At 36.9% G+C, this 24,077-nt stretch overlaps 1 protein-coding gene across 2 annotated transcripts in view; it reads right to left on the reverse strand.

Annotated features, from left to right (window-relative positions):
- Nucleotides 1-2,997: 2,997 nt before the first annotated feature.
- LOC138172660 (kazal-type serine protease inhibitor domain-containing protein 1-like) overlaps nucleotides 2,998-24,077 on the reverse strand; it is a 25,836-nt gene continuing 4,756 nt past the window's right edge. Inside the window, exons 2-4 of one of the 2 annotated variants that reach the window (XM_069102383.1) lie at nucleotides 7,446-7,606; nucleotides 5,390-5,537; nucleotides 2,998-3,966 (exon numbers count right to left, since the gene is read on the reverse strand). In XM_069102383.1, the coding sequence (XP_068958484.1) occupies nucleotides 3,827-3,966; nucleotides 5,390-5,537; nucleotides 7,446-7,606 (449 nt within the window). In that variant the 3' untranslated portion in view covers nucleotides 2,998-3,826. The remainder of the gene's footprint in view (nucleotides 3,967-5,389; nucleotides 5,538-7,445; nucleotides 7,607-24,077) is intronic. The other variant, XM_069102384.1, reaches the window with a different exon arrangement.

Genomic DNA, 24,077 nt, shown 5'->3' on the forward strand with positions numbered 1-24,077 from the left:
GCTGGGCTGGGGTTCGGGGCTGTGGAGGATGCCCGAGGCCGTCGTGGCCCGCATCCTCCGGTTTCCTTCAGGCTCCCCCGGCATTGTGGGTGCGAACCCCTCCTCCCGCAGGCTGAGGAAGCCCATGGACCCCTCCCAGAATCGGGTTTTTAAATGCATGGAATAAGAGCCGGAGAATGACCAAGGGAGGCAACTAGAGAGAAGCCCTGTTAGCCAAATAAACGTTTAGAAACTCCAGCCCCTCCCCCGAGGAAGACCTCCCTGTTTTCTGTCTGTGCTCTGAGAGCGGTGAAGGCAGACTGGCTTGATAAGAGAAATTGCCCGGAGATTCGAACCGATTTGCTTTTCTGGAGTGGAACGGCCCCCTTGGGGAGCCCTGTGCTCCCCCCGCGGGAGGTCTGTCCGCGTGCCCACCTGGGCGGCCGCCTGTCCTGTCTGCGAGAGGCTTCTCATGCAGGCAAGGGTGGGACCAGAAACCTGAGGTCCCTTCCAGCCCCGGGATGGGGAAATCCCGACCGTCATTTCAAAACGGGCTGAATGCCCCTTCCAGAACCAAGACCCCTCAGCCCCAGCCGCCCCCAGGGACAGACGTGATCTAGGATTCTGTCCAGATCTTCTCCCGTCCCAGATCTGTCCTCTGGTAAAGCAAGGGTCAACTCGAGTGGCTATGCCCTTTTGTCACCTAAGATGGAACTGTCCAGGGCGCTCAGGAGGGAAGATTCGGTTTTATTTTGTTTTCCTCCTTTAGAAAACTTGAGTACTTTCTTTAGGTTTCAGTGTTCAATAAAACTTCTGTCTCCTTCCCTTTTGTCCCACAAAAAGTGAACTTGATTCAAAATCTTTTGAGTCAATTAATAGTATTTCCGATAGAATTATGTCACTACAGTGGTTTAAATTAATACAAAGATTAGAAAAGATGCTTCAGGACTTTGAATAATTCATTCTTGTTATAAAACTCAATTAAAGGTTGGATTTTCTGAGCCCTTAGGAATGACAAAACTATTTTCATTTCTGGCAACCATCCATTTTAAAAAGGCATATGGCTCATTGGGCTCAGAAATCTTGTTGCGGGAATGAGGATTCAGAGGTTTGGATTTGCTCATTTGGGTCCTGTGTGACCTTACTCAAGTCACCTAACTTCTCTGGATACTTATAAATGGGGAGAGTGGAGGATATATTAACTAAATCATTCAAAGAATTTTGCAAACAATATAAAATGGGTACACATTGTTTTGCTATCATATATGCTATATTAAATACTGTTTTGAAACTAATTGAATGATAATTTTAATCAGGTAAATTGTCAGTTATTAAGGGCTTCATCCAGTTCATGGATTTGTCATCTAATTAGACTTTTCCCATTTATGAATCTTCTCAAGCTCTGAGATTTTTAGAGGTGCTAATGAATTAGGTGTTTTGGCATGGTTCTTTTCATATACTGTGAAAACCAAAATTCTCTATTCTGGGCAAAATGCTCATTCCACCAGTATCTGACACATATATCTGGAGTGCAGAAAATCCTGTATTAGCATATTTGACAAAATTTCAGAAAACATAAATATAAAATCTTGAATTCTTACACACATGTTGCAATTGTAACAAGACTATACTATTATATTCAGTTTTAAGAGTCCAGCAGAGGGCAGGCAAAGGAGAACAATGAGTGGAGAAACTCCTGTAACTTTAGGAACATATCTATAATTGAACTTATTCTTTCAATCACTTAAATACCTTAATCTGTTTGGAAATTTCAAATATGGAAAGTACATGGATGGATGTTAATAATGTCTGTACTCCATCACAATAAAAATTAAATCATTTGGTTTACTGATTTAAATGACGTACATTATTTAATATGACTTCTCTTCAAATCTTAATGAATTGTTGCGGCGGCCAGGTGGCTCAGCGAGTAAGAGCACTGGCCCCAGTGTTGGGATGACCTGGGGATCAAATCCAGGCTCAGATACTTAGCACCACACCCAGAAATAACTGGCCGTGTAACCTTGAGCAAGTTAATTAACCCCAATTGCTTAAAAAAAAATCTTAATGAACTGTTTATTGGAAAAGTAGCAATTCTTTGGTAAGATATCATGAATGATTAAAAAAAAAGAGTATTAATAACATTAGAAGGGAAGTCCTTCTCTAATGTCTCAACATGAGGTGGAGGTGACCCTTAGATCTAAAAGCCTATGGCAAGGGAAGGTAGGCTATGGCAGGACTAACAAGCTAAGAAAACCTTCAAGTATGGAATCCTGGTCTGCTTGGTCACTATGTGTCGATCATCCAATAATTAGTTCAGTTAAGTTCATAGAGGCTAATGACCAGAAGGTTGACTGCAAGGCAGTGAACTTTTTTAAAAGTAGCAAAATCATGAAGAATATCTGCTATAAAGGGTTGCAAACTGTGGGTAAACACATATGACTATATGCATTCATGTTAAGTATACACCTATGTACGCACAGATGTATGTATATGAGATGGAGTCCTGTTTAAAAAAAAAACACCTGAAATTTACTAAGTGATCTGAAATAGAACTGAAAGCATGAACATATGCAAAGGACAGAGAAGTAGGCTAAAGAAAAAGAATAAAACATAGGCATATTTTATGACCATGGTTGCTTCTTCTAAATGATATCCATAAAAAACACTTGGGAATTGAAAAAGGGAACAATCATAGTCAGTTATTTTAAAAACAAAATTAATTTAGATTAAAATTTAAATGAGGTCATTTGTATAATATTGCCTTCAACAGTAAAAGCCCTCTGATTTTTTTTCATTTCTGCTCAGTCTTATACCTCTGAATTTTCCCTTTTGGGGAAGGAAAAAATACTTGAAATAGACTATAAAAGTCTCAATTAACCAGGGAACCTTTTTATAAAAAAAAATACCTCAAGGAATGAATAGCTAAAACTTCAACTTTCTTTTCTCTTCTTTCCAGGTTAGGGTTGTGAAAGTCTGGAGATGATGACAGGGAAGATCTCAATATCATTGCCTGTGTTATTCATTTTCTATAGAAAAAAATGTAATTTATTTAGTAGAGAAAAGTGGATTTAACTTATTTACAAACAGACTACAGGGGCACTAACATATTTTTTTTAAGATTAGCACGTTGAACATCTAGGGTATGAATTATAGGATCCTAGATTTAGTCCCCAGAAGTGATCTTCCCCCTCATTTTATAGATAATAAAAACTGAAAAGTAACTTGCCTAAAATCATACAGTTACTAAGAAAGAGATGTAGCATTTGAATTGAAGGCCTATGTGAAATTACATGCAAACATTGCCTTCAACTTCTTTATTTTTCCCATAATACCTAAAAATGCCAGACGTTTTGAGGTACTTAGTAAACATGTTCATTTTCACTTTTCTCACTTCCGAGTTCAATTAAAGAGATGCTTAGTTGTCATCTGAATTCACCGACTACAAAAGTGAGGGAAAACGTATATAGACACTATCATGAAAGATTAAAAATTTTAGCTGGTTTAGAAAGTGATTGAATTTTATATTTTTACAGGAAATTTTACTTTACTAATTACAAAGGTAAATCTAATGATACAGAAGAAAATACAGGAGAATAGAAGGCAGAAGACTTGAGTTCTATCCTAGGTGTTCCATAAAGAACCAGTGTGACCTTGAGCAAACTCCTTCCCCTCCCTGTATTCTCATTTTTAAAATGAGAAAATTTTACTCATTGTCCATCCTATGTATAACTAGAAGACATTTTAAAGGTCATCTAGTCCAATCTCCTAATTTCCAAGGTCTCTTTCAGGTCTAACATTCTGGATTAAGTGTTTATAATTGAGATTAGAAATAGAATCTCTATTTTCAAATCAATTTGTTTCCTTCTTCATAATCTCCAGATTCATATTCTTCCTCTTCTTCCACAGGATCATAATAGTTTCCATAGTCTGCATTGGAACTTCCAATTCTGTTCCTTGTAATGATTTGATATCTAGATGATGAGCCTATACAGGTAAACAGATGAGAAATTTCATAAGTGAAATAATAAAATTACTAACAGAAATTATTTAAAATAATCATCCTAGTGACTAGAGCTCTGAATGACATATAGGTCATATTTCCCCACCATTTAAAATAAGTAGAAGTGGACTGTATGTACTAATAATTCAGATTTATATTTTCAAATAATGACCAGCTATCTTGATTCAGTTTCAATAGCCAAATAATAAACACAATCTACAGTTATGTGCTAATAATCTATACAGACTATGAGTGTATATAATGAAAATGGGTTCATTGTCATTATAAGAAATGGTAGGGCATGTGTATTCCAAACGTGACTTTCATACAACAGATAATTTATTTCCATTTAAAATAGAAGTTAAGACAAATAGAAAGGATGTCTGTACTCTTCACTACAACTTTAATGTTATACTTGTTCTGTTTTACATCCCTTAGGGAATTTCAAATGGTTCTCAAACTGTCCCTGTTAATTAACAAGCGATATTGGGCCCATTTGACCAGAATGGTCTATGAATCAAAGAAACAAACACTTGGTGAGCACCTACTTTGTTCAAGACAAGGTGTTGTGGGAGATAAAAAAAAAAAACCAAACAAATATGTAAGGCCAAGATCTCTTATGTCAATAAATTTAGCATCTAGTTAAGGAAAGGTAATTATGAGATAAAAATTCTGTGCAATAAGGAGTCTTCACAAGGAAATATATCATTAATTACTAAACAAAGATCAGAGAAAGTAAGTACCATGAGAATTTGGGGATAAAGAGATGATTTTGGACCTGAGTGGTCTAGGAAGACTCTGTGGAAGAAGGAATTGAATTCTGTTGAATTTTCAAGATTTAAAGAAGCCAACAAATGGATAGGTGATGGCAGAGAGTTCAGCCTGGGGAAAGTTATGAACAAAAGAGTGAAAACAGCAAGGTACACATTTTATGGTACAGTGAAAAGAGTAGTTTAGCCAGAACACAGAGTATAAGAAGATGAAAGTTTTGGTTAGAAAGGTTGTATAGTTCTAGATTGTAGAGGACATTGAATGTAATTTAAGGATACAAGACTCAGGTCTATTGATTTTTGTTGGTAATAGGGAGCAAAAGATAGTTTTTGAGCAATAAAGTGATATGACAAATGAAATAGTTTGGAAGGATGAACCTGGCAGTGGCGTGTGGCATGGATGGAGGCACTTTCTAGGTATGGAAACCAGTTAGGATACTGTCACAGTAATCCAGCTGCAAAATAAGGGCCTAAATTACAGCGGAGTCAATAATAAAGGAAGAAAAAGGTATAAGAAACATTTCAAAGGTAAGTCCAGGGTTGATTCTATTAGTTTAAAATAGGTCATTAAAAATCATGAAGACCAAATACATAAGACTTCTTTTTAAGTTTATCTATTTTTTAAAAGGTCATTTACCAGGATTGATAACTTTTAGTCTGGCAGATGCATAGGCTGTGCCATATTTGTTTCTGGTATGGCAGATATAAACACCTTCATCTGATTTCCTGATCCCTTGAATTTGTAGCCATCCTGTCACACCATATTTCTGAGGTCCACCTCTCACCTGTTAGGAGATATTTTTTAATGATTCAGGGAATTAAATAGACAGATGCATAAATGTATCCACCAGAAAAGTCAATAAATTCAGAAGATATGTATAGTAGCTACTATGTGTAAGTCACTGTTCCAAGCACTGCAATGCAAAGATAAAAAATAAAAACATTTGTAGCACCAAAGAGTTGCTATTATAGGATATATATATATATATAAGGATATAACATGCAGATAGCGGCATTTTATATAAGGTAGAAGGGAACAACAGAGAGTTTCAAAGTGATCTAGGAATGTTTGAAGGGAAGAATGAAAATAGCTGAGTGAATCAGGGAAGTCTTCACTGGGTAGGGGACACCTACCCTTAAAGGAAAATAAGAAATCTGCAATGTAGAGATGAGGAGGAAGTGCATTTCAGGAAGATGATGGTCTTTGCAAATGCCTGGAGGTGGGAGGTGACATGTTGAGTTCAGGGAGCCACTAGTAGTTTAGTGTGGCTGGAATGTAGAATTTCCGAAAGGAAGTAATATAAAATAAGGATGGAAGGATAGCTTGAAGACATTGTATAGGGTCTTTAAAACCAGGTTAAAGAGTTTGTATTTTATGCTATAGGCAATAGTGTGGCATTGAAGAATTTTGTTTTTATTGTTTTTGCTCTTCAGTCATAGTCAGAACTGTGTCTTAAGAAGATTGTGTTGGCAGCTGTGTATAAATGATTTGGAGACAGGCGAGGCTAGAGGCAGGAAAAATCAATAAGAGACTATTGCCATAGTCCAGGGGGTGGTAGAGGTATGAATGAAGAGGATGTGCTTTGACTCAGATTTTTTTGATCCGAGACTTAAAATGTGACGTGACATTCAGTGAAAAACCTAAAAAATAAATTAAGACTCAAGTTTTTACAAATTTTAAGCTTATCAGATTTCATTTTTTTAAATTCCATAATTGTTGAGAAGGCTTCTAATGAGACAAATTTTCTGGACAGTGGTAATATTAGAATGTTGTTACAAATTTTGTTCTGAAGATCTTGTTATTCTTGTGTTCATTTGGTCAAGATTTAGATAGAGTTCGTGACTTCCAATTGCCTCTACCACTAAAGTAGCAAAAAAAAAAAGTGTTTAATTATCTATCTTCACTATGCTAGAAGGAAAGAAACCAGGTTTCCCTGATATGATGTAACATTGTGGTATGTTCTGAGATTTCTACAAGAAGCTTTGAGGGACTACAGGTTGTGGGACTGACTTTAAATATAGTGTGAGAATAGGTCTAGGATCCTTTACATGTTATCAGGGTCCTTCTACTGTCTCCTCTTCTAAATCAAGTTCAGTGAGGCAGTGGATTTGGAGTTCGAGATACAAATCCCAGCTCTGTCTATTTAGTAGCTATGGGATCTGGGACAAGTTTTCTGGTGGGACCTCACTTTCCCGATCTGTAAAATGAGGAGATTAGACTAAGCTTACTTCCAACTTTAAACTTATGATCCTGTAACCACAGGATATTACCCAAGTCTTCCTTTGTCTCTAGGAAATGTCTATAATGATAATGACTTAGAGGTAAAGTGACAATGGTTATAATGGCTTGTAATATGCCCTTTCCTATCCCACAGTCAATCTATTGTGCAATTATTGCCTTCTGGGATGGTATGTGTTGCAAATGAAAACATTTTTAAAGAGTTAGTGTTGTATAGTGAAAAGAATGTTGATTTTAGGGGCAGAAGAAGTGGACTCTAATCCTGGGCATTTAACTTCTGAGTCTCAATTTTCTTATCTGTAAAATGGGGATAATATTTATATTAAATTTTAAAGTAGTAACAGAAATGTGAGTTGTTATTAATGTGCCAAACAAATTTCATAATAATGTTATTAATATAATTCAAATGTTTATTGAGCGTCTACAATGAATTAAGCTTTAGTCATTACTGTACCTGGATTGAAATGTGTGCATCATCACCAGGAAGGAAAATTTTATCCCCTTTTTTCTTCCATTCCAGGTATGGTATTGGATAGGCTGAAACTTCACATCTAAAAATTATGTCATTTCCCATAAAGTTCTCAGTATTTTGAGGTGCCAAAGAAATAATAGGAGCTAAAGAAAAAAATTAAGGTTAGAAACCTGCCAAAATTTTCACTGGCATCTAAAAAACTTTTAAAAGTTATTTTCCATGTAAGAACATATTTGGCAAAGATTATAATTTATAATAAAATTGTAATACCTTAAAATAAAAATTGGTAAACATCAACATTTTTTTCAAGGTACATAATAAATTAATCTTCAAGCATATGCTCTATAAAAATGCAAGTGTGGAATTTAAGTAACATGAGTTTTTGTTCTCAAAATGGAAGGAAATTTCAGTGTAAATACTTATCCAATAGGGAATAACGTTTGTTTCTTTATATCTTATTTAGGATTGTAAAGGACTTTGTAAAATATTCCAAAAACTTTGGTGAAAACAAAAGTTGTAAATTAAAATGTAGTGATAATAATGATACTTTATATTTGCATAGCACTTTAAGGCCAAAAAAAATTCATTTGCATTATCTATTTGATCCTCACAACTTTGGTATGGTAAATAGGCAGGGAAAATACTTTTGCCATTTTTCTTTTTCTTTTTTTTTTTTAAAGCTATTGGGGTTAAGTAACTTGCTCAAGGTTACATGGCCAGTTATTTTGTGTGGGTGCCAAGTATCTGAGGCAAGAACCGAACCTGGGTCTCCCAACGCTGGGGCCCGCACTCTTACTCACTGAGCCACCTGGCCGCCCCAACTTTTGCCATTTTTTCAAATGAGGAAACTGAAGTTAAGTGATTTGTCAAAACTCATAAATGGTAGAGAAAGGATTTGAACCCTGCCATATTACAGGTGAGAGGTGAGGAAAATGAAGAAAATGGTTCTAAGGCTATAGTAAGGGTGGAGTGATTAAACTTTCTCACCCCTTCTCCACTTAAAGTTATTGATAAGATGTCCAACTGATCCATCTCATAGGCCTTAGACTAAGTATGGAAACGTCTTTTGAACAGTAATGATGAGAGATTTGTTTTCCAATAAGCTGAGGAAATTCACTTCCTCTCCCCCCCATGTTCCTCTACAAATTAACAAACTAATTAGAACCAAGTTGGAGTGAAGATGGTATTCTAGCTGAACTACTAGAGAAAGAACCTCCTACTAGGGAAGGAAAAGTCTTAGCTTAGGCCTTGTCAGATCGAAGAGGACCATGGTATCAGGGAAATGATGACATGACTTGTAGTTGACTTGGATTTGAGTGAGTGAGGGCTGTGCAAGGTCACCAGCCTCACTTTCTTCTCCAGAGCCATCTGGATCCAGGGACCAGATATTAATCAGGATGATTGGAGATGACCCAGGATGCAATGGGAGACCCTGGTCCTTTTAGGCTAAGGCCTTTTTATATACTCCTTTACAGTGAGGTAGCTCACATTCAGTGAACAGGCCTCTTTAAGAAATGAGTCAAAGGAAGGTCCCCTTAATTAGAAAAAAAAAATCAGTCTGGGAAGAGAAGACCCTTAGGGATGCTGTTCCAAAGAGAAACAGTTTCCAGTCCCTTACTGTAGCCCTTGACCAGGACTTCGTGGGATTCTAAGATTTTGGACTTCCCGTTTTCCCATCAGTGTCCTAGAAATAGCTTTGGATCAACTGACAACACTATCTGCATTGTGAGTCAAAGACAGATGGACCAAGATTCACCATATTTAACGTTAAATTCTTGGGCATCCTACAAGGGGAACAAAAGTGGTCTCACTTAAAATATTAAAATTTTCTAAAAGTATTCAAGTATTTGCTACAATTATACAAGAAGGTGAATTTCAACCCACCCTCTCCTAGATTCTATATGTACTTGTGGGAGATTGTATAATAGACTTCAGGGGATGTTTGTACCAACTGTTTCCCATTTAATAAATAACTGTTTTGGGGAGGCTAGGTGGTGCAGCAAATAGAGCACTAGCCCTGGAGTCAGGAGAACCTGAGTTCAAATCCGGCCTCAGACACTTAACAGAAAACTAGCCATGTGACCTTGGGCAAGTCACTTAACCCCAATCGTCCTACCCCCCCCCCTCCAAAAAGCAAAAAAAGCAAAACTGTAAATAAATACCTGTTTCTAAAAGCTACTCGAGGCAGGCTAACTAAATTGATTCTCAAATTGATTCTTAGTCTTGAGGATAAGTACACAAGTGGGACTAGAGTTGATGACATTAAAGGAATAACTTCTGGGGGGGGGGACCATAGAACCCAGAGGAGAGGATATAGCCAAGTTCTAAGGACTTTTCGATGGGAATGAGGTCAGACAAGGACATCTGAAAACATACATGGTCTTTAATCATGATGGGTGCCATTTATATAAGACTGTGATAAAAAGAAAAAGCTAATTTTCTAAGCCATAGTTTCAAAACTTCTTTAATCATGTAACACTTAAACAAAAAACTTTGGATGCATCCCTAATACACATTGTAACAGCAACCACACTGGCATACCCAGGATGGCTGCTAGCACAGGTTCTTAGACCTGCTTTACCAGGAAAGATAGCTGTTCAAGGGGTGAACAAACATTTTAATTATGTTCATTAGTTCAGGGGAAAAGTTAGCACCCTGAACTTCAGAGAAATCCAAACAAAGAAAATAGAGAAAAAAATACAAGCAGAGAAATAAGGACTAACAGACAGGGCTTCTACCTGTTTGAGAAATTGGCACAGATCAACAGACAGATCCAACTATTCCGACCAAGGCAATACATACATAATTACTAGAGAGAGAAGCACCAAGATCTGGGTTTTTCAAAGCTGGGAGACTCTTTAATGGGTACCCAGAATCTCATCTGGGCAAATCACAAGAACACTCTTCCGGTGAGTGATCCCCAAAGCAAAATGCTAACCTCAGGGTATATATACCCTTTTCAGAGCCAGAGGGCATCACAACCCTCCTGACTCAGTGCCTAATTAGAAATTAACAAAAGGTGTGAAAGTCTTCCTACAAGCAAGCCTCCCCTAAGCAAGTTTCCCTTAATTGGCTCCACCTGAGGCCTATTAGAGGGTGGGAAAGATCTTATATCCCATTAACATTACATACTTATGTTTACTTACAAATAAATTATGTAACATGATGTTTGATACCAATAATATATAGAGATATACAACACAAATGACAAAGAAAATGTTAAAAGAATGAAATCAAATAATATTTTGAAAATAACACTTTTCTTAATTCTAGAAAAACTTTTTTGTCTCACTTAAAATATTAAATGAGAGCATTATGATTATGTTTCATATTTTTAATATCTTGATTTAATACTTTGTGACTTAGTGATTTAAGGATGTGATTTTAAATTCTGTTTATTTTGGTATTTGGTTTTAATGGTGACCATAGCTGAAAAAGATACCTCACAAAGTTATGTAGTTTCAAATGGAATAAATACATCTTTGGTTAATTCCTGATACTCATTTTCCAATCTCATCCACTAGTTATAAAGTTTTTTGTTGAGCTTCATCTAGTATATTTCTATCTTCCCTAATAACAATAAGTTGTTTTGGCGGGAAGATTTCTATATTTTTAATAAATGGGTTCAGAATCCACCAAAACCATTCAAAAAAATTTTAACAGGTTAGAAAAATCTGTTTCCGTGTTTTTTAAGTATATAGAAGGGTTTTTTTGTAGGTAGTATATTATTTTCAGCAAAACAAGGAGAAAAGAGTAAATATCCAGGAGGGAGAGGGTAGTTAACAGTGTCAAATGCTCCAGAAAGGTCTAGAAGGATGAAGACTAAGAAAAGGCCATCAGATTTGGCATCTGGTGACATTGGAGAGGGCAGTTTCAGTTTAGGAAACTGCGAGGATATTAATGCTTTTGAGAGAAATAGGGAAGTTGGGAAGAAAGTTATATTTTAGAGGAAAGTTAACGTAAAGAGATCTGCAATGTTAAGTCATCCATGTCCTTTCATCTTGTGCATCTCACTCCATTCCACTGAAAACAATAGGGCGGGGAAAGGTTCTTACCATCTATTGCCAGAGTGGCAATACAGTCTGCCTTTGAGGGTGTCACCTAGCACAGAAAGAGAGAGGATTAAAGTTGGTGCAACTACAGTGAGCCAGCTGTGCAAGGTAGAGTTAAGGAGCATAATAATGGGCATAAGGGGTTATATTGTTTTGGAGACAAGATATAGTTATTGGAAATACATATTTCCATGCTCCATTTGATTACCATTTAGTAGGATAGGAGTAGCCCAATGGAGCCACAAGGCCCCCACGTTAGAGACCACTACTTTAGAGAATTCTATTACCACCATGTAAACTAGCTTCATATTTCTGTATTCTCACAATAGGACCAAATCTGAAACAGAGTTCTGAAGTATAATTAGAGAATAGTGAGACAAGATCCAGTAAGTGCCATTTACTCTTTCTAGAACTTTTAGGGAAGTGAGATATAAGATGATAGATTGGGGAGGTAATAAACTCAAGGTAAGGTCTTTGTAGAGTATGGGAAACTTTCTAGACAAAAGAGAAAGTGGAGAGAAAGGTACACACACAGAGACAGAAAGAGAGAGAAAGAGGGACTGAAATTGAGGGGGAAATATAGTTAATAAAGCAAGATCTTCAAGGACTTAAGAAAGCATGGAATCAAGAAAACAAGTGGAAAGGTTGGCTGTGGCAAGGAAGGAATCCACTTAATGTTCTGCTATTAGAGAAAACAGGACAGGATATGTTAATGCAGGTGTGGAGGAGGGGAGATGAATGAACTCATGCTAGATGACTTCAGATTTTTCATTTCATTTTCAGGTTATCTGCAAAGAGAGAATGAGGTAAGGAAATGGAGAAAAAGGTTTTGGAACAGCAACTGTGGAGAATATGGTAAGGAGCCAATCAGCGCTGAATTAAAAGATTCTATGCATTGGTGCTGGTCCCATTGAAGTGAAGATAGCATGATTTGTAGTCAACCCAGTCAACATGTTTTTGTAATTTCCTCAGGCAGGGAACTTGGGAGAAGAAGTGGAGAAGGAAGATGGTAGAAGCAGCCCAGTGTTGTGGATTATTAGCAGGAAGAACAAGGTAGAAGTGGATTCAGGAGTTTCTTCAAATGGCTTATTATGGCATCAAGACTATGAAAAAGGGGAAGTGAAATCAGGACAGGGGTAATGGATTGGCAAAATAGGGTGGGGATGAAGGAATCAGAGATGCCTCATTCCTGGAATCCACTACTTCTTCCTGTCTTCTGAGATGTTTTCTTCTCTCAAGGACCAGCTCAGTTTCTATCTCCTTGAACTCTCTCTAATTCTGCCCAGCTGAAAGCATTCTCCAATTTCTCAAATCTTGTTTTGCCTAGAATGGATCTATTCTTTGCCTCTATCACATTCTGCCTTGTGTTATATTTCTTTGGGAATAGATTGGGTTTCCTCTCTGCTACGCACACACCTAGATTGTAAGTAAGCTCTGTGGGCTGTGACCCGTAGAGATTTCCATCTTTGCATTTCCACTAGCTGACACATGGTAAAGTTCCTGATGAATATTTGCGAAATTTAATTACTAGAATGAAGGCAGACAAAGAGCAAGCTTAGGTAGATTAAAGTGATGTGGGACATAGAAGGGCTAGGGATTATACTTCAAGAAGGGAAGTTCACAATTCCCATCACTGGGAGTGAAACAATTTCAGATGACGCAACGTACGATACAACGTGCGATCACCCCTACAAGGGCCTGAGGTAGAATGGAGATGGAGAATGAGGCAGCTGAGCAGAAGGATCAACTAATGATGACAGCAGGGTTATAAGCATGAATATTAAAAGTCTCATGGCAGATGGCTGGGTGGGAAGGAAGGACTTTAAGCCAGATATTGAAAATGTTGCACAGAGTAGGTATTTAATAAATTGTTATCGTATAACTGAACCATTGTAACTAATGGCTGTTAAATACTAACCGTGGTCTGCTCTTGATGAGATTTTATATTCTGAAGCTGCAGTTTTCCAGTGCTAAGTGTTTTTCATTAGTGCTTATCTCAGGCAATCTTAAGTGCCCATCAGTCAATTTAGCATCAAAGTAATTTTTCTTTTATCCATAAGAAGACAGAAATGCCAATGCCAAAGAATACCAAATAAAAACTCAAATATCACATAAATTCCTTTTTCAAGAGAAGAAGAAAACGAAGCACTCTATATTGCTCTTGGAAATGCCAAGTTTTTTTTTTTTACATCTAATCAAAAATAAATGAGATAAGACATAAAGTAACAGAAGGGACTGTTGTTAAATGTATGTTTCTTCACGTCAGGGAGCGCATTTTATGCCAGGAAACTCATAAAGAGCAGATAATTCAACTTGTCTCGAGGTTTGCCACAGAACACTGTATTACCAGTATTGTTACTTTCCCATTGGTGCTATATGATATGAATCATGGAGCATCATGATCTCTGAAGTATAAGAATTACAGGTGACCCAGAAGGGAAATGGAAAGATGTATGGAGTGTGTGAGCGGGCAGCATATGATAAAGAGACTTTTTTGTAAGAAATAGCACGAAAGATATTATGAAGGAGCAGAGCCAAGAGGGCGGAGTAGAAGCACGACCTCCCGCTGCTCCAGCTTCCACCCTCCCCAATCCATGTAAAAAGGGGACTCTGAACAAACTGTGGAGCTGCAGAACCCACATAATGACACAGAGAAGCTAACCTCCCGCTGAGAACAGCCCAGTAGGCCGGCAGGAATTGGCCAGCGCAGCGCTCTGGGAGCCAAGCCCAGCCCCACACCAAGGCTTTAGCCCCAGGGCAGGCCTGACCAGCCACCTGCCAGAGGGACTCCAGATCAGCAGCAGCTGTGGCCGTTTCCAGATTTATCAACACATAGATGTGAAGGACAAGGTGAGAGGTCAGTGCAGTCTGGACTTTGGGACCCAGTAAGTGGGAGTGCGTGGCTTTTGCCCCTGGGGCGAGAAACTGCTGAGCTGCTGGCACAGCCAGCCAGCACCATGTGGCAGCTTCAGCTTCTTAGGGGGAAAAAGCGACTACTCTAAGGGGAAATCACTCTTGCTTTAACCTGCTTGGATATGGATTGCAGTCTATGGTGGAAATCCTGGGGTGCATGTCCAGCTTGCCAGAGCTTGTGGAGGCCTCAGAGAGGTCACCCATCTAATACCTCCAGCAGCTGAGAAAACCCCAGCATTTGTGATGAAAACTCCCCTGTCTGGTGGCAGAGTCCTACTGTGGCAAAAAGCCCAGGGGTCAAGTGACTGAGGGGCAACATGACCAGGCAAAGGAAACAAAGCAGACAGAAGATTCCAACATTAGACTCCTATTTTGGGGACAAAAAGGAGCAAAGCATGGAATAGGAGGAAGACAGTGAAGTCAGAACTCCTGCACCAAAAGCTTCAAAGGAAAATATGAGCTGGTTACAGGTCATAGAGGACGTTAAGAAGCAAATAAGAGAAGTGGAGGAAAAATTGGGAAGAGAAATGAGAACGATGCAAGAAAATTATGAAATGAGAGTCAACAGCCTGACTGAAGAAAATAATACCTTAAAAAATAGACTAACTCAAATGGCAAAAGAGGCTCAAAAAAGCAATGAGGAGAAGAATGCCTTAAAAAGCCAAATTTGCCAGATAGAAAAAGAATCTCAAAAGCTCACTGAGGAGAATCATTCCTTCAGAATTAGACTGGGGCAAATGGAAGCTAATGACTTTATGAGAAATCAAGATGCTTTTAAGCAGATCCAAACAAATGAAAGAATAGAAGGCAATGTGAAATATCTCATGGGAAAAACCACTGACCTCGAAAATAGATCCAGGAGAGATAATTTAAAAAATATTGGACTGCCTGAGAGCCATGATCAAAGTAAGAACCTAGAAATCATCCTCCAGGAAGTTCTCAAAGAAAACTGCCCTGATGTTTTAGAACCAGATGGCAAAATAGAGGTTGAAGAAAATCCACCGATCACCTCCTGAAAAAGATCCCAAAAAGAAAACTCCTAGGAATATTATAGCAGGTTCCAGAATTCCCCGATTAAGGAGAGAATATTACAAGCAGCCAGGAAGAAACAATTTGAATATTGTGGAAACACAATCAGGATAACCCAGGATCTGGCAGCTTCTACACTGAGGGATCAAACGGCTTGGAATATGATATTCCAGAGGTCAAAGGAGCTGGGATTAAAACCAAGAGTCACCTACCCAGCAAAACTGAGTATCATGTTTCAGGGAAAAATATGGTCATTCAGTGGAATAGAGGACTTTCAAGCATTCTTGTTGAAAAAACCAGAGTTGAATAGAAAATTTGACATTCAGGTACAAGAAGCAAGAGAAGTATGAGAAGATAAACAGGGAAAAGAAATCATAAGGAATTTGTCAATGTTGAACTATTAACAGTCCTACATGGAAAAACAATAATTGTAACTTATGCAACTTTTCTCAGTAGTTGAAGGGAATATATATATATATACATATATATATATACATATATGTTTGTATGTATGTTTATATTTGAGGGTATATGGGCATATGAATACATATGTGAATGTGTGTATATATGTTTACAGGTATACATAGATAGAGGGCATAGGACCAATTTAACAGGAAGGGATGATACTTAAGAGATGAAATTAAGAGGTAAGAGAGGAATATAATGAGAGAAGATGGTGAGAGACAGAATACAGTAAACTATTTCATATAGAAGAGGCAAGGGAAAATGGTTACAGTGGAGGGGAAGAATAGTAAGGCAAAAGGGAATGGGTCAACTTTATTCCCATTGAATCTGGCTTGAGGAGGGAATGAAATACACACTAAATAGTGTATCTCATCCTACAGGAGAATAGGGAGGAAGCTGATGAGAGGGGGGATGATGGGAGGGCAGGCTGGGGAGGAGGAAAGTTGGAAGCACCCACTTTTGAAAAGGGAAGCGATCAAAGTAGAGGATAGAATAAGTGGGAGGTTGGATAGGAGGGAGGGAAATATAGTCAGTCTTTTACAATATATCTACTATGGAAATATTTTGCATAGCTACACATTTACAACCTATATTGAATTGCTTATCTTCCCAGTAAGGGTTGGTGACAAGGGAGGAAGTGAATGAATCTGGAATTCAAAGTTTTAAAATTAAATGTTTAAAATATATACATATATATTATTATTATCAATATTATTTTACATGTAAATGGGAAATAAGATATACAGGCACTGGGGCATAGAGATCCACCATGCCCTACTGGAAAGTTGGAGGGAGCATGGGAGAGAGCAGATTGGAGGAGGGGATATCCAGTGGGACGGCTATTTTGGCCTGGTGGGTAGGGAGAAAATTTGTAACTCAAAACCTTGCGGAAATGAATGATATAAATTAGAAGTTAATAAAGCATTTGATTTAAAAAAAAGATATAATGAAGGACATATATGACCAGAAAATGTGGTAGGACATATAAAGAGAGGAAGGAACAACAGCTAGTTCTAATGGATTCTCTATCTCCTTCCTCTAGGTGCACAAACTGGGGGTTATCCTTTACTCCTCACTCACTCAGTATATTTAATGTTCCTAAATCTTGCCTTTCCATCCTAATACATTCCTTAATACATTCCCACATCTCCACTTACACAGCCACCACCCTAAGAACAAGGCATGAACCACCTCTTGACTAAAGCCGTCTAACTGGTGTCCTTGCCTCCACTTTCCTTGTTCCATCCTCTGCTACCAGCATCATTTCCCTAAAGTCTAGGCCTTACCATACAACCTCTTTCCAACTCAAGGAGCTCCAGTGGCTCCTTATTAACTCTAGGATCAAATATAAAATCCTCTTTTTTTGGCATTTTAAAGCCCCTCACAATGTGACCCCTTTCATATCTTTCCAGTATATCTTACACCTCTTACTCTCTGATCCAGCTTCTCTGGCTTTCTTGCTATGGCTACATGATACTCTGTTTCTCATCTCTGTACCTTTTAACTGTTTGAAAAACTCTCCCACTTCCCCTCTAGCTCTGAGCTTCCTTCAAGACTAATTTCAAAAGTCAATCTTCTGCAGGAGGCCTTTTCCAGGCTCCTCAGCTACTAATATCTACCTCTCTGAAATTACCTTACAACTGCTTTATATGAACCTGTGTTTCTCCTTTAGAATATGGACTCCTTTAATGTAGTTTTGACTTTCTTTGGTACTTCTAGCACTTATCCCAGTGTCTGCCACATAGTGAGAGCTTAATGAATGCTTTTTAAAAAAGATTTTTCTTTTTGCTCTTTTTGGGGGGGGCAGGTAGGGCAATTAGGTTTAAGTGACTTGCCCATGGTCACATGGCTAGTTTTATGTTAAGTGTCTAAGGCTGGATTTGAACTCAGCTCCTCCTGACTCCAGGGCTGGTGCTCTATTCACTGCACCACCTAGTCACCCCTTAATAAATGCTTATTGACTAAGAAACTAACTCAAGTGTTGCACTGATATTTATGAAGTTTTAAAAGACATAAAGAAAACCATCTAGAACATTACATAGATCCTTTATGAAAGATTTATGGTAGAACACAGACATGAATCAACGTGTTGAAAAGCCATGAATGGATTAAAGTTATCATTGGTGGAGAAAGCATTGAACATGATAAGATCATGTATGTCCTAATGAGAACTGAATTTTTTATTAGACTTTATCTTTAAGCTTAAGAAAGATATTTATTATTGCTTACAATACCTGCTGTCTTTGGAATTTCCCAGTGCTAGATTTAAACTTAGAAAAATCCTGCCATTTTGACCTATTTTTCTCAATTCTTCATCAATCTTTTGCTTAGCTATGAAAAACTCTGATAAGAATTTCACTGTTCAGACTAATATCACATATTATTCAGAGAGGCTAGTCCTTTAACTGTCTTGGGTATTTCAACAATGCAGTTTGGTGACTAGAGATCATGGCAGAGCTTCTCAGTGGTAGACATCGAGTGATCATGATAATGGCTGACATTTATTTAGCACTTTCCCACGGACTTTACATTCTGACTCCATCAGCTCTTTCTCTAGAGGTGGATAGCATTTTTTATCATGAGTCCTTAGGAATTGTCTTAGATCATTGTCATACTGAAAATAGCTGTCATTCAGAGTTGATCATCACACAATATTACAGCTACTGTGTACAATGTTTTCCTGTTCTGCTCACTTCATTTTGCATCAGTGTGTGTGAGTCTTTAAAGGTTTTTCTGGATTCATCATTTCTTTTGGCACAATAGTATCCTATCACAATCATATCCTACAACTTGTTGAACCATTCCCCAGTTGATAGATATCTCTTCATATTCTAGGACCTTGCTGGAACAATTAGAAAATCTACAATTTGGTTACTTACAACCAAAAGAGTGGATAAGCCAATATAATTGATAATTAAACTAAGCATTACAGACAAAATTTACACCACCTATCTTAAGAAAGCTTAATTAGATTCTCTTAGTAGCTTAAATTCAAGTCAAATAAAACTTCAGGCTCTTTGTATTAACTAGGTACTTTGTTAAGTTTATAGCATAAAATATAATCAAATGTAGTGATATGTTACCCTGGCTTTGTATTTAAAGCATTTATTTCAAGAATTATTATATTTCTCAAAAGTCCTCATGACAAAGTGAATTCAATAATTTTAAAGATGGGTTACTATATGTAACTATTATTCATAATGGAGCTCACAGTGGAATACAGTTTGAGAAAGCTTTTCATTTTGAGATTTGAAGTGACCCTGGAGATTGATTGGCATAGCATTAAATTGCAAATTAACTTTGGTGGGATTATATTGACATGGCCCAGTCATGATCACTGACTATTCCTCTTCTGCTTTGTTTGCTTTGGTAGATCATTCTCTATATGCTTTGTGCATTTTATAGTTTTTTAGAATAGGATTTCCCTTTCTATTATTGTTTTTTAGATTTGTTATTATTTTATAGAAATGCAGTTGTTTTTTGAGGCTCAATTTTGGTGCCTGTAAGTTTGCTAAAACTCCTAAATGTGTTGATTAATATCTGATTCTCTAGAATTTTCCAAGTATACCATCATCTTATCAGCAACTAGGGATAGTTTTATCTCCTCTTTACTTCCTTTATGTCTCTATTTTCTTTCTCTTGCTTTATTGCTGTTGCTAGCATTTCTAGAACTATATCAAATAATAATGGGGAGAGTAGGCATCCTTGTTTTATTTCCATATTTATTGGAAAAGATTACATATGATGCTTGCTCTTGCTTTTAGAAGATGCTTTTTGTGGTATTAATAAAAAGGTCCCTCTATGCCTATACGTTGTAGGGATGAATTTTGTTTTTGAAAGTATAAATGAGTTTTATACTTTGTCAAAAGGGGATTTTTTGCATCTGTTGATATAACCTACAACTTATTTTGAATTAAATGTGAAAAACTTGGCATTTTTCAAGGGTGATATATCTTCCTTCATTTCTTTCACAGATGAAGAGATGGCCCTTCTTCTCGCCAAGACCAACTTCTCTCCATACATTATATTTCTGCAGTGAAAGTTCAGTTCAAATTGAATAACATAAATTTATTCTTTTTTCCATTCTTGAAATTCTGAATTTAATGAATTCCAAAAGAAAAATAAAAATAATATTTTCATACACAGTGGAATAGAAGAGAATTATATGTGAAACCATGAATCTCTATTATGTAGAGTTTGCTTTTAAATAAATATATATGTGTAGAAATGTGTGTATGTGTGTATCTGTATGCAACATATGTACATACATATTTTTAAGTTTCCTTTTGGGTACAAAGTGGGCATTTATTTATTATCATGTTAAATTTAATATGCATTTAAAAAACTGTTGGTAAAAAATTAATTTAAATTAAAAATTAATTTATATTCATATACAATCCTTTTTTTATTCTTTGCATCTGGTTATATTTGTTGATTGTTAAATTCATAACAAAAATGAAAAAAATTAAGAGCATTGGATGTGAAGATTACCTGAGTCCAAATTCCAGTTCTGCTATTTGCTTGCTTTGCTTTTTTATGTTTATTTTTTAAAATTTGAATAATTTTTCCCAATTATGTAAAAACAATTATCATTCATTTTTTTAAGTTGATTTCTAACTTATATCCTTCCTTCTTTCCTTTCCTCTCTCCCTGAAGCATTAAGCAAATTGATATAGGTTATATACATAACAATCATGCAAAACATGTTTCCATATTAGTCATGTGAAAGAAAAAGCAGACCAATAGGAAAAAAAAAAACATGAAAAAAGTAGAGACAGTGAGAAATAGTATGCTTTGATCTTCATTCTGGATCTATTAGTTCTTTCTCTGGAGGTGGATAGCATTTTTTATCATAAGTCCGTTGGAATTGTCTTGGATCATTGTCATACTGAAAATAGCTGTCGTTCAGAGTTGATCATCATACAATATTACAGTTATTGTGTACAGTGTTTTCCTGGTTCTGTTTACTTCATTTTGCATCAGTTCCTATAAGTCTTTTCAGGTTTTTCTAATTCAACCTGCTCATCATTTTTTATAGCACATATATTCCATCACAATCATATCCTACATCTTGTCCAACCATTCTCTAATAGATGAATATCTCAATGTCTAAGTCTTTGCCACCACAAAAAGAGCTGCTATAAATATTTTTGTTCAAATGTCTCTCTCTCTCTCTCTCTCTCTCTCTCTCTCTCTCTCTCTCTCTCTCTCAATCTCTCTCTCTCTCAATCTCTCTCTCATATCTTTGGAATAAATACCAAGTAGTACTATTGCTGGATCAAAGGGTTCACAGTTTTAGAACCTTGGTCATAGTTCCAAATTGCTCTCCAGAATGGTTGGATCAGTTCCTAACTCTACCAACAGTGCATTAGTGTTCCAATTTTCTCACATCCTCTCCAATTTTTATCATTTTCCTTTTCTGTCATATTAATAAATATGATAGGTGTGAGGTGGTACCTCAGAGTTGTCTTAATTTTTACTTCTTTAATAAATAGCGATTTGAGCATTTCTGTATGATTATAGTTAACTTTTATTTCTTTATCTGAGAACTGCCTGTTCTTGTCCTTTGGCCATTTATCATTTGGGGAATGACTTGTAATCTTATAAATTTGACTCTGTTTTCTATATTATTTGAGAAATGAGGTCTTTTTTGAAGATATTTGCTGCAAAATTTCCCCCTAGCTTTCTGCTTTCCTTTTAATCTAGGCTGCATTGGTTTTGTTTATCAACCATTATTTTCAAATTTGTTCTTCTTGTTCATGTATCTCTATGAGCTTCTTTCATTTCCTTTGTGTGCATTTTAAAGGATGATCCAGTGACCATTTAAAATTTCTTTTCCCTTTCATATTTTTCACACTATTACTTGCTCCCTACTCTCCTCTACCAAGTAAAAAGGGAAAAATGAAATTCTTATAAAAGAAAAAATAAACATGATTAAGCAAGGCAAAAGAACACTTTCCATCTTGAAAATTTATGAATCATTCTTCCCTTTGGGGTCATCACTCCTCTATTAGGAAATAAATAGCATATCTTATAATTGGTCCTCTAGAGTTGTGGCAGAGCATTCCATTGAGGAGATTCTTAAGTCTTTGCAGGTTGTTTTCCTTTACAATATTGTTGTCTCTGTATAAACTGTTCTCTTGGCTCTGCTCACTTCATTGCATCAATGCATGCAATTCTTCCCAGGTTTCTCTAAAATCTTCCTTTTTATAATTTCCAAATAGCACAATAGTATTCCATTACATTTACATGCTTTATTTTGTTCAGACTACTTCCCAAATGATATTCAACCCTTTGGTTGCCAGTTCTTTACTCCAACAAAAAGAGGTGTCATGGCTATTTTTGTATAGATACCTATATTCACATCTATTGTAGGTATAGAATATATTTATATAGATATATAGAATAAAGCACATTGTGGAATTGAACACTTTAACCATAGTTAAGATTTGAAATAAAGAAAACTAAAACAGAGGGCAGAGACTGAGAAAATACTAAAGGTTGGAGGGATTAGAGATTACAAGAGGATAAAAAATAGGTTTTAGAGGGGTGAGGTATATGAGGGGATATAATTATAGAAGGTTATAATCAAGGAAAACAATGTCAGCTTTTATTTTTTATTTATTTATTTTTTAAATTTAGCTTTTTAGAGGGGGAGAAGGTAGGGCAATTTGGGTTAAGTGATTTGCCCAATGTCACATGGCTTGTTTTTTGCATGTTAAGTGTCCGAGGCTGGATTTGAACTCAGGTCCTCCTGACTCCAGGGCCAGTGCTCTATTCACTGTGCCACCTAGCCATCCCCAATGTCAGTTTTTTTGATCATTCACATTAGTTAATTTCGGTTTTGACCTTCACTATATGTGATTGAGATAGAGCATAGAACATGGCATATGAGAAGTTTAGGAAATTAAGAGTTTAGGGTATTTGAGGAAGCATCAACAGGTATGTTGAAGGTTCATGGTAGAAAAGAACTAGGGCAGAGATGGAGACAGTGATCTAGGTACTGAAATTCAAGGAAAAAGTGCTCCTTATTCAGATTTTGTGATAAATTTGAATAGAATGAATCTCAAAAGAAGGAAAGATAAAAACATTTCTCAGTGATGGTGGCAAAAAAGAGAGTTCTTAAGTGGCAGTGTGGAGCAAAGGGTATTTAGACTACAGTCTCCCACCCTACCCTGGCCCAATGTAATGTGAGGAGGACATTATAGAAAGTGCAGCAGGAAATTCAATGTCATTTGAGGGAAGTCAGAAGATGGAAGAACCTTGAAGAAGAGGTCCAAAGTGAAGGGAAATCTGGAAGTTTGTTCATTGGGAAATAAAAATTCCAGAGAGCATGATGGAAGGAGTAGGTAGATTTGGAGTGGGACTTGGGGAATAAGAGGTGAAAATAGGAGATGATGAGGATGAGAGAAGAGCAGGTGAAGATTGGAAACGAGGTAGTTTATTATTATGCAGTCTATGATTATGTATCACAGAGATTGGAAGAGTAACATGCAAGGGGAGTTTACTAATTTAAGGGGCAGCTGGGAGTGGAAACTGCTCAGCTGAAGATGGCAGATAATTAGAAGAGAGAAGGCTTAGAATCTTCATTTCTCTGTCTCCTGATCTTGGAGAGGGGAAAGTCAACTCAGACCTGGGTGATGAGGGAAGGGGCCATCAGTAGCCTGACTGATGTAGGGCTAATGATCAGGATAGTGGGAGAAGGTAAGTTTGTTGAATTTATCCATTTTAAAGATAGGGATAGAGACTGCCATTTCACTGGGGTAGGAAGTTCCCAGTAAGGAACATCTATATCAATGCTTGCTTTTTTTGGTACCTTCTCTGCAACTTATGCTCTTGAGTTGTCTAATTTTGTAAAACATTTTGGAATTATGCCATGAAAGTGGGGAAGAAGGAGGAGGAGGAGGAGCAGGGGGAAGAAGCAGGAGGAGGAGGAGGAGAAGGAAGAAGGAGGAGGAGGAGGAAGAAAAAGAAAGAAAGAAAGAAAGAAAGAAAGAAAGAAAGAAAGAAAGAAAGAAAGAAAGAAAGAAAGAAAGAAAGAAAGGAAAGAAAGAAAAAGACAAAGATGATGACGACGAAGAAGAAGAAGGAGAAGAAGAAGAAGAAGGAGAAGAAGAAGAAGAAGAAGAAGAAGAAGAAGAAGAAGAAGAAGAAG

Source organism: Petaurus breviceps, unplaced genomic scaffold (assembly GCF_028583685.1).
Source record: "Petaurus breviceps papuanus isolate PSGF00001 unplaced genomic scaffold, PetGlider_PUasm1.0 551, whole genome shotgun sequence".
Classification (NCBI taxonomy): Eukaryota; Metazoa; Chordata; class Mammalia; order Diprotodontia; family Petauridae; genus Petaurus; species Petaurus breviceps.